The following is a 10,872-nucleotide window of genomic DNA, read 5'->3' on the forward strand; positions in this document are numbered from 1 at the left end:
GCTGTGGGCGGGCGTGGCGCGGGGTCGGGGCGCTGTGGGCGGGCGTGACGCGGGGTCAGGGTGCTGTCGGCGAGCGTGGCGTTGTGATAATGGAAATGTAATACTTTGCCTCCTGTTTCACATTGGAGCTCTGAAACCTCCTGAATCCAGGAGGCCGTCCAGGTGGGACGTGGCAGCAGAAGACAAGGGGAAAAGTATGACCGAACGTGCTACAGTGCTGATTGGTTTGGATTCGGCAGCAGAAACAAGTTTGACTCAGCGCACAGAGAAAGAAATTGAACAGGACCAAGAAACTAAAACTGAAGAGCAGGTCGGTACCTATGGGAATGGTGACAATGAGCTCCCTAGTGAGATTTTCTGATAGCAAAACAGGAACATAGGTATGCACCTGTGGTGTATGGAGTTTGTGGGGATTCCTAGAGATTATTTGGTGGAAATACTGGATAAAGAAATGTTCACAAAAGTCAGCCAGAGAATAAAAGAGGAAATGATGCTATAGATGAGTAACTGGGTGTCTGTCTATGACTGCATGAATATGCTAGGGGTATTAGTATTCGGATCACTTTTTGTGTGTATATAATTGATGTGGATTTTCAGACCATAATGGACATCAGTGTTCTGATGAAACCGTGCAGAGTAGGAAATTACTAGAAAGAATGCTGGATATAAAAAGCCTGCAGGAAGGAGCAGAGAAGCTGCAAGTGTTGTTTGGTTCAGGTAAATGCGAAGTATAATGTTTTTTGCACAAAGAACAAACTGGAAACATAACTTCAGTGGAAAACACCTTGGGCTGTGGAAGAGCAAGGTTTACAGATGCAGAAATGTTGCAAGTTAAAGAATCCAAAGAAAATCTAAAAGGAGTTTAGTGTTTGTGCTGAGTGCACAAGAAAAGTGTTCAGTAATTCTCTGCAAAACCCTTTAATAGTACCAGTCAGTGGTCTGACCCTCACTGTGAGACAATTTACGACAGACTTGGACAAATGCTGCTGTTCTCAAGGTGAGCAACTCGAGTGATATTCTGGCAAATTGTTGAGGAGTGGAGGTGGTTGGTTCATGGAGGAATTGCTGTGATCAGTGTAGACTTATTGTTTCCATTGTTGTGGAAGTGAAAGAAATGAAGCCAGGATCTCAGACTGAGTCCTAAATGCAGGAAGTTAACAATCTTTTTCTGTTCTTAGAATGTTTGTCCATGTTGGTGTTTGATGTATTTGAACAGATCATTACTGCATGGAGAGAATGAACAGGTTGAGGAGAAGGCAGCAAGTGAACTTAGTTCTGCGCACAAATATTCCTAGATCCTGTTTCATACAATCACCATGGAGACTGGAACTGTTCTGATACAAGGCTCCCAACCAAGAGATTCTGTGATTTAGTCACAACATGGCAATTTGTTATCCTGAATTCAATAAACGAATGGAAAGAGACGGAAGGATAAAAGTCATACGAAGCTGTGCATTGTCTTCAAAATCCCAACTGTTTTAGTAAAAGCCTTCAGGGGATGCAATGGACTAATCTCATCCAGTCTGGTATACATGTAACTCCAGTCTCACTTCGACCCATTCTGGTCTACATGTGACTCCAGTCCCACTCCATCCTGATGTGGCTAACATTGTTGGCCACCTTCCAGGCACAAATTACCTTTAAAAGTGTTTGCCTCTGGCCCAGTCCTCACTCTGTTGTTTTATGTAGGACAGTTCCAAGGGTGAATTTTACCTCCACTCAAATGATTTGCAATTTCATCAGACATGGCTTGCCACTCCTGACACCATTGTCTCTTTTTACCTGTTTTCTTCGTACTGTCCATGGTCTCCACTTTGGGGGAAGGCCAGACCTGAGAGAGTCACCAAGAAATGGAACTGGTGGTTTGGGGGGACTCCTTTACCCACAGAGTGAGGAGAATGCTCTACCCAGTGTGAATAACAATTGATACAGTGAAGGAGATAATTAGATGTGTGAGGAAGAACAGAATCAGGTGATAGAGTGAGAGGACCATTTTCCTTCTGACTACCTTAGATAAACTTCTCAGAATTGTTGCACTTCCCCTGTTTTTTAAGGCAAACAGTCCCCAGTTTCTTCAACCAAGCCTTGCAGCTAAAATCCCTCCTCCATGCAACCAGTCTGTTAAATCAACTTTGCCCCCTCCTGCAAACCTACATGACCTTTTGTAAATTGTGCTGACCAGAACTGGATGCAGTACTGTAGCTGTGGACTAATCAGAGTATTTGATTGAAGAAGGGTCCAGACCCAAAACGTCCGCTTTCCTGCTCCTCTAATGCTGCTTGGCCTGCTGTGTTCATCCAGCTGTACACCTTGTTATCTCAGACTCCAGCATCGGCAGTTCCTACTATCTCCGAGTATTTGATTGGCTGTGTTTTTGAGTTTAGTTGCTGTATTAAAGGTACTGTTCTATTTTCCTTGCAGGAAGATGCTGAGGACGAAGAAAAACGGCCATCCATGGACTTGTTCAAAGCTATCTTTACCAGCTCGTCTGAGGAGAAATCTTCGTCTTCCTCCTCTGAAGAGGAGGAAGATGAAGAGACCAGTGAAATAGACCCTGCTCCTGGGGAGCAAGCTTCAGTACAGTCTGTACCTCCAATCCCTGCCTCAGACCACCAGCTAGGTTAGTTTATTCAGCAGTCTGTGATTGGCTATGTTCAATCCTTTGGTTGCAATGATGTTTCCTTCCTAATGACTAGAGGGTGGCTACAGCAACTTGACAATACATTACAGACTCTTCCCTATAGACCTGTGCTGCCAGTGGTGAGAGAGCTTTACTCTGTATCTAAGCCCAAACTGTGGCTGATGGGGAATACTATCAAGGGAACTGTACTCTGTGTGCATTATGTGTACTGTTTTTGAATCTGATGACCAGTTCTCTGCGGTTTTACCTGTTGCTCATGTGCAGAGTTTCATCAGAGTGAATGTGAGGATGTTCCCTCACTGCTGATCTCCCAGTGTACTTTATTCAGTTGTCATTGGCTGGACATTTTGACTGAAAGTGGTTTCTTATTGCTTGCCTTAGTGAAGGAATTTGATCGAAACCCACAACCTGCGCAGTGCAGCCCAGAACCTCGGAGTGGCATGGAAGAATTTGGGCCCAGGCTCCCACCAGCTCTCCTCTTTGGTGAGATGCTAATTTGTGTGTTAATTCTGTCGTTAGAGAGCAAGCAGTGCAGTTATTCTAAAGCCTTCTTTATAAAACACTGGTTATGCCTCAGCTGCACTGTCTGTGTTTATAGGCAATGTGCAGTAAAATGTGTTAGCAGATTGGTTTGATTCACTAACACTATCAGTTTGTGCTATAAGTAGGAATTGAATGAAAACATGCCTCAGTATATCCTGCAACACGCAGAGGCTTAGAACACTGTACCTGGTATCAAGGAAATGTATTTGGACTCATAATCCTGATGTCCCAACAAATACTCTGGGGCATTAGGAGCTGGTGGAATTTGGATTTAGTTTTTAAAAGTCTGGAATTGAATGATGACCATTAAACCACTTTTGGGAAGGAACTCTGATGTCCACATGGCTCCAGACCCACAGCAATGTGACTTTCAGGGCAATTAGGGATGGTCAGCCACACGCATTTGCCATACGAAAAGAAAGGAATGAGAGATACTGTTCCCAGTGTAGGAGAATCAGTGAGCAGATTGAAGGGAATTAGAATTAGAATTAGCTTTACTGTCATGTGTACTCAAGTTACAAAAGAACAGGAAGAACAGTGAAAAGTGTACGGTGTTGCCAACACGACACCATCTTAGGTACAAAACGCCTAGGTACGAAATCTTATGTACATAAAATAGAGAAAAATGAAGAAAAAAAGTGACATTACACTTTAAATATACACAGATAAGTTAGGAAAATGAGAGAGAGCTAAAAAAATAGATATTACAGTCTTCGTATCAGGGCTTCTACACGGCCTGACCATGCTCCACCAGTTCCCAGCCAGTAGCCATCTTCACTCCAGCCCACTGCCCGCCGTCCCCGCCCTGTCTCTCCGGGCCCCGCCGTCCCTGCCCTGTCGCTCCATGCCCCCGCCCCGTCGCTCTGTTCCCCGCCCTGTCGCTCCAGCATACAGGATATATATGCTAGGATGGACATGATATGGATTATATACAGAAATGTTATGCTGAGCAACGCATGACATATTGCATTATATATTGCAGTGTTGCACTCACTAACAGATTTCTTTGTAGACAGTAAGGACATCTACACCACTGCGCCTGTTTCAACTCAACAACATAGCTGACAGCCATTCGCTGGTTTATTTCTCTGGGCAGTGTGCTGCCCAACAGAGTTAACCTGCCTGATTTGATATTTGAACAAAGACTGGCAGTTAACTGTCATTATCGTTACCTGGTGCAATCTCTATTAGTGTCTCTACCAGTCAGAGTCCATGTATCAACCAGTCAGCACCCTCCTGCAGTATAACGGTGTTTTCTCTGAATATTAGTATTTCTTGTGAAATGTCTTGATTAGCTGAATATGAAAAGCTTCGACACAATGTGCCTTTTTGTCAGCAGCACAGACAAGTCTCAGTGAATCACTGATGTATAGCGCTGATGTAATGTGAGTTGTGATTGCTGTTGGAATCATACACAGTACAGAAATGACCCATCGAGTCTGCAGCAGCAAAAAACTCATCTAAACCTACACTAGCTCCACTTGTCGCACCAGGCCCACAGCCGCTCATGTTATAACATTTCAGCTGCTCTCCCAGATAGTGCGTTCCAGATTCCCACCACCCACTGGTAAAAGCATTTTCTTTTCGATACCTGTCTGAACCCTTTGACGTTAAAAGATGCCCTCTTGTTATTGATCAAGGGCAACAGCTGGTTTCTCTTCATCCTGTCCATGTTCCCATCATAATCTTATGCACCCCTATCAGGTCCCCATTCAACTGCTGCTGCTCCAAAGAAAACAATCCAAGCTTATCCAGCCTCTCTTCATCACTGAAATACTCCATCCCAGGCGACATCCTGATGAATCTCCTCTGCATTCCCTCCAGTGCTATCTCATTCCTTCCTATAGAGCAGAGATCAGAACTATGAGGAAGGGTCACCGGACCTGAAACGTTAACTCTGTTTTTTCCTTCAAAGATGCTGCCAGACCTGCTGAGCTTTTCCAGCAACTTTGTTTTTGTCCAATATGTTTTGTTAATTCCCCTATTAACCTGTCCTGCCACCTTCAGGGATCTGTGGACAAACTCCCAAGGTCCTTCTGTTCCTCTGAGCTTCCTGTGTCCTGCCATTCATTGACCACTCCCTTGTCTTGTTTTGTTAAACTGAAGGTAACACCCACCCGTCACCTGATGACAACATGGTTTCTCCAGCAACGGGATGCAAGTGGCTAGAGGAGGGCAGCGATGGTACAGCTCAGCAGAAGGGGAAACCGAAAAAGAAGCTCAAAGACAGAAGGAAAGGAAAGAAAGTGAAAAAGGAGAAGGTCAGTTCAGACGGTGTGGGAGTGTGCTGGAGAGAAAGGAGTGTGTAGAACCACATTAAGACGCTCTGTATAGAGGCTGCCTTGTTGCTTTGAGATGATGTGTCAGGATCCCGCATTCCTATGTTTTGGGAAAACAGAGACTCTACCTTACCATCCCTCTCAGTGCAGCATGGGGAACTCTGGCCCAGTGTTACAAGGGCCAGCGCCAAGGGAGCGTCGTGCTGTCGGGAGGGCCAGCGCCAAGGGAGCGTCGTGCTGTCGGGAGGGCCAGCACCAAGGGCGCGCCGCTCTGTCGGGAGGGCCAGCGCAGAGGGCGCGCCACGCTGTCGGAGGGCCAGTGCCGAGGCAGCTTTTGTGGCAATTGGCCCCTTATGTCTTGCATCTTACATGACACTACAAAAACACTTTGTTTCACATCCAATGAAAGTTTTCAGTCTTTGAGGTATCCTCAGTGGATTTTGTAGAAATGCAATTCTGTTGTTTCCTCCACAGAAAAAGAAACACAAAAAGCATAAACACAGATCCAAGCTGAGGGACAGGAAGCTGAAGGGTGATCACAGCAGCTTGGGGGACTCTGAACCTGAACAAAGTGGCTGTGTGAGTCACAGCACGGACCCCCAGTCTGTGTCTGATACAGACCTGCTGATGCGGTGAGTATTAGAAACATAGAAGATAGGCACAGGAGTGGGCCATTTGACACTTGATGCCTACTCCATTTCAAGGAACAACAAAGATCAGCACAGCACAGGAACAGGCCCTTCAGCTCACCAAGGCTGAGCTGACACATGATGCCTTTCTAAACTAAAAACCCCTTTACCTCTGTGCAGTCATATCCCTCTGTTCCCTGCCTATTCATATGTCTGTCAAGATGTCTCTTAAACCTTGCTATTGTATCCACCTCCTTCACCCGCCCTGGGCAGCACATTCACTTACCACCCACTGTGTAAAACAACTTGCCTCTCACATCTTGTTCAAACTTTCTCCCTTTTACCTTGAAGCTATGTCTCCTGGTTATCTCCTGGTTTCTACACTGGGAGAAAGACTCCATTCTATCCACACTTCTCATAATTTTGTAAACTTCTGTCAGGTCACCCTTGTCCTTTGATGTTCAAGTAAAAACAAACCACGTTTGTCTAATGTCTCCTCACAGCTAATACTCTCCAAACCAGTTAAACCATTTCTGTACCCTCTCCAAAGCCTCCACACCCTTCTGGTAGTGTGGTGACCAGAACTGTACACAATATTCCAAATGTGGCTTAAATAAAGTTCTATACAGCTGCAACATGAGTTGTCAGTTTTTATACTATATGTCCTGAACAATGAAGGTAAGCGTACTATATAACTTCTCGACCACTTTTTCCTCTTGTATTGCCACTTACAGGGAACCGTGCACCTATACGCCTGGATTGCTCTGTATGTTGATGCTACTAAGGTTTCTGCCATTTACTGTATACTTCCCTCCTGCATTAGATCTTCCAAATGCATCTCCTCACATTTATCTGGATTAAATTCCATCTCCCATTTCTCCGCTCAAGTCTCCAACCTATCTATATCCTGCTGTATCGTCTGGCTACCCTCCTCACTATCCACAGCTCCCCAATCTTTGTGTTGCCTGCAAATGTACTAATCAGGCCACCTACATTCTCCTTCAAATCACTTATATGTATTACAAACAACAGGGATCCCAGCACTGATCCCCGTGGAACACCACTGGTTACAAATCTCCAATGTGAAAAACACCCTTCCAAGCTACTCTCTGTCTTCTATGACTAAGCCAGTTCTGTATCCATCTTACCAGTTCACTGCAGATTCCATGTGACTTCACTCTTGTATCAGCCTGCCATGACGAACCTTATCAAAGGCCTTGCTAAAGTCCATACAGACAACATCTACCACCCTGCCCTCACCAATCATCTTTGTTGCTTCCTCAAAAAACTTAATCAAGTTTGTGAGACATGACTCCAACTATACAAAGCCATGCTGCTTATTGCTAATAAGTCCATATTTTCCCAAACATAGGTAAATCCTGTCCCTAAGAATCTTCAACAATTTCCCTACCACTGAGCTAAGGCTCTCAGGCCTGTAATTACTTAGATTATCCATGGGTTGCCCTTCTCAAACAAAAGGAACAATTTTGGCTTTTCTCCAGTCCTCTGGGACTTCTCCTGTAACTGAAGAGGATAATAATACCTTAATGCTTTTCAAAACACCCAAAACCGTTTTTTATATTGAGTTGTCCCAGAATATCAACATATCCCTGTCTAGACTCACCATCCACCATGTCCTTCCCCTTGGTGAATACCAATGCAAAGTGTTCAATAAGGACCTCACCCACTTCCTCCGGCTCCATGCAATAAATTCCCTCCTTTGTCCTCGGGATGACCCTATCCTTTTCCTAATTGCCCACTTACTCCTTATATATGTATAAAACACCTTGGGATTTTCCTTAATCTTGTTTGCCAAAGACATTTCACGGTCCCTTTTAGCCCTCCTAATTCCTTGTTTGAGTTCTTTCCTACTATCTTTGTATTCTTCGGCTCTGTGTGTCTTCAGTTTTCTAAACCTTACGTATGCCTTGTTTTCTCTTTTTGCCTAAGTTCTCAACTTCTCCTGTCATCCCGATGTTCCCTAATCTCACTATCCTTATCCTTCATTTTCACATTTGCTGGTCCTGAAATCTAATCAACTGGCCTTTGAAGGATTCCCATGTGTCAGATATGGATTTATCCTTAATCAGCCACCTCCAATCTACATTCCCCAGTTCCTGCTGAATATTGTGGTAGTTGGCCTTCCCCCAGTTTACTACTTTCACCCGAGAACTACTCTTATCTGTAAGTAACTTAAAACTCTCAAAATTATGGTCACTGTCCCCAAAATGCACTCCCACTGAAACTCCAGGTCCAGTCCTACCCAGGCTGACTTTTCCGTGACCCCAGTTCTACTCCGATTTAGTCTGACCCCTACTCCGGCCCAGTCTGACCGTCCTGTATCTCCAATCCCTCTCCTTGTTAGCCTGCTCTACATGTAACTCCAGTCCCACTCTAACATTGACTCTTCTTCCCTTCTGTTGTGGTTTAAAATGGTCACTTCTCAACTAGAAAAGGCTGTTCAGTCAATTTTGCCCGTTCCATCTCTGTCAGTTTTATGTTCTTGTTGTGTTCATTGCATCTATTTCTAAAGCAGTCAGGCCACCTTGCGAGGCACCATAGGAAAGCATTCCTCCAAGATTGATCCTCAAGTCTAAATTCCACCTTTTCAAACAGCAGTGGGAGTCCGTGTTCTATCATCCAGCCCCTCAGTCGACAAGATTGTAGCTCATCTCCTACTTCAGTTGCATTCTCCTTCCTTTCATTATATCCCTCATTCCCATGGTGCTCAAAAATCTATCCAGTCTTCCCAGAATGTGCATGAGATCCTCACCCAATATTTTCTGGATCCCTAAACAAGAAAACCAAAGAACTGTGGATGCTGGAAATCAGAAACAAAAACAGAAGTTGCTGGAAAATCTCAGCAGGTCTGGCAGCATCTGTGCAGAGAAAGCAGAGTTAATGTTTTGGATCCAGTGACCCTTCCTCAGAACAGTTTTCTAAATTTTCTAAACTATCTCAATATTCTCATGAAGAGTGACCCTAGCTCACCATTTGCTGTGAACCCTATTTCTTATTGGGAAGAGTGTGTCTAACAATGTTTGCTTTTCTGATTCATAGATTGAAAACTGTTCCATTGGCAAGACGGTGAGACAGGGCAGTGGAAAAAGAGAAGCTGGTTAACCAAACCCTCAGTGATAAGCTGCATCCACCACAGTGGTGCATTAGATCCAGTCTGAAACCTCTCTTATAATTTGTCAGGAATTGCCCAACAAGAGGGAGGGAACCAGACCAGGAGCACTGACACTGGTGACTTCAATACAAGACAGCTTGGTTCAGTGTCTGTGAACATTGACAGATTTCACATCTACAATTTTTTAAATCATTTATTTATAACCAACTGTGAGAATGTCAAATATTAGTTTGTTCAGAGCACCCAGGACCGCTGTGGCTTTCTGTCTTAATAAATCGTCCAGTCAATTGATACTGCACTTGTGTTAGTTTTTGCTGCAGTGATTCTGACTTAGAAGTCATGGGGTAAGTTCTGGATTGCTGGCCTCCCTGTGCTTAGTGTTTAGCCAGCACAGAGGAACTGTAGGAGCTGGAGAACAAACCTCACCATTGCATCACTTACTTGTTATCTCATACTGTTTATTGCGAATGTCTCTTGATCCCTGCAGATCATTCTGTGCTCACTTACTGAGGCTGCTGAAACGGTTGTGGCATCTTCTATTTGTCAGAATTAATTCTAGGTAAATGTTGTGATCACAGTCTGAAATGTCAGAGATACCTGGAGGCGAGGCCAGTCCAGGCCAGGGGTTGCTGGGTGGTGGTGCCTCTGCTAAGCTATCAGTGCCACACTGTCAAGAAGCAAAGTGACAGTGCACCATCACCCTGGCTCCCCATGTGGATACAGAAAGAGAAGATTTCCGGGGAATGAATTCAGAGCAACTGTGACAGAAGTAGTCGCTGGTTCTGCAGCTGGAGGGTTTGTGGGATCCTTTGTGGAAATTAGTTACTGTGTTTTCCACTTTACGGTAACTACATTTCAAAAGGACTTTGTTGAAAAGCACTTGAGGACTTTCATGTTATGAAAGGTGCTATCTAAATGAAACTTTCTATAATGCTCACCAAAGAAATGAGACTGCCAAGGAGGTTTATATGATTGGAGGATAATATAACTTGAGATACAGCTGTGAAATAGTTCAAGAATTGAACAAAAGAACTGGATTTCCTCCTGAGTTGAGCTTTCTTTTCGGCTGGACATGAACAATCTGTCATTATTGTAAACGAATGTTTTGCTGTCAAGGTTTCACAGGCACAGTTAATCTTATACAGTGAATCACGCTGGGAATGAATTTGGATATGTTGTTAAATTTTGTACAGTTTTGTACTGTCTGTAATAAAGTATTTAATTAAACATTTTCAGTTTGCTTTCACTGTGAAATAAGGGTGCGATGGAATTATGACAAGCAACCTGCGCAAAGTAAAACATGTCCCAGATTCTTGGTCTTCACAGCATCAGGCTGATCATAGGCTAGAGGGGCCGAAGAGCCTTACGTTCCCATATTCCACAGCTAGGGCAGCTGTAACTGGACATTGTGCCTGAGTGAGCTAACTCTCACCAGGTAAGTATCCCAGCCATCACAGCCACATTCAGTAAACTGCTGTAGCTCCTGGTCTGACAATACCTAGATATTTACAATACTCAGTCATGTATCACTGTGTGTGACTATAGGATTGTTTCTGTTTTGGTTGCAGCCTGTCTAACTGGCTGTGCGCACACTGAGACTGTGGTCAGGGACTGACCCGCGCCCCCCCCCCCCCCCCCCCCACCCCC

The 10,872-nt window shown here is 44.4% G+C and overlaps 1 protein-coding gene across 1 annotated transcript in view; it reads left to right on the forward strand.

The window, feature by feature from the left end:
- The window catches only part of gpatch1 (G patch domain containing 1), a 38,134-nt gene extending 27,682 nt beyond the window's left edge, over positions 1–10,452 (forward strand). The window contains exons 15-20 of the mRNA XM_048605708.1: positions 129–310; positions 2,422–2,620; positions 3,023–3,124; positions 5,291–5,445; positions 5,938–6,095; positions 9,153–10,452. Coding sequence (XP_048461665.1) covers positions 129–310; positions 2,422–2,620; positions 3,023–3,124; positions 5,291–5,445; positions 5,938–6,095; positions 9,153–9,183 — 827 coding nt within the window. The 3' untranslated portion in view covers positions 9,184–10,452. The remainder of the gene's footprint in view (positions 1–128; positions 311–2,421; positions 2,621–3,022; positions 3,125–5,290; positions 5,446–5,937; positions 6,096–9,152) is intronic.
- Positions 10,453–10,872: the final 420 nt, after the last annotated feature.

The sequence above is a fragment of the Rhincodon typus genome, chromosome 15 (assembly GCF_021869965.1).
Source record: "Rhincodon typus isolate 14 chromosome 15, sRhiTyp1.1, whole genome shotgun sequence".
In the NCBI taxonomy this organism is placed as follows: Eukaryota; Metazoa; Chordata; class Chondrichthyes; order Orectolobiformes; family Rhincodontidae; genus Rhincodon; species Rhincodon typus.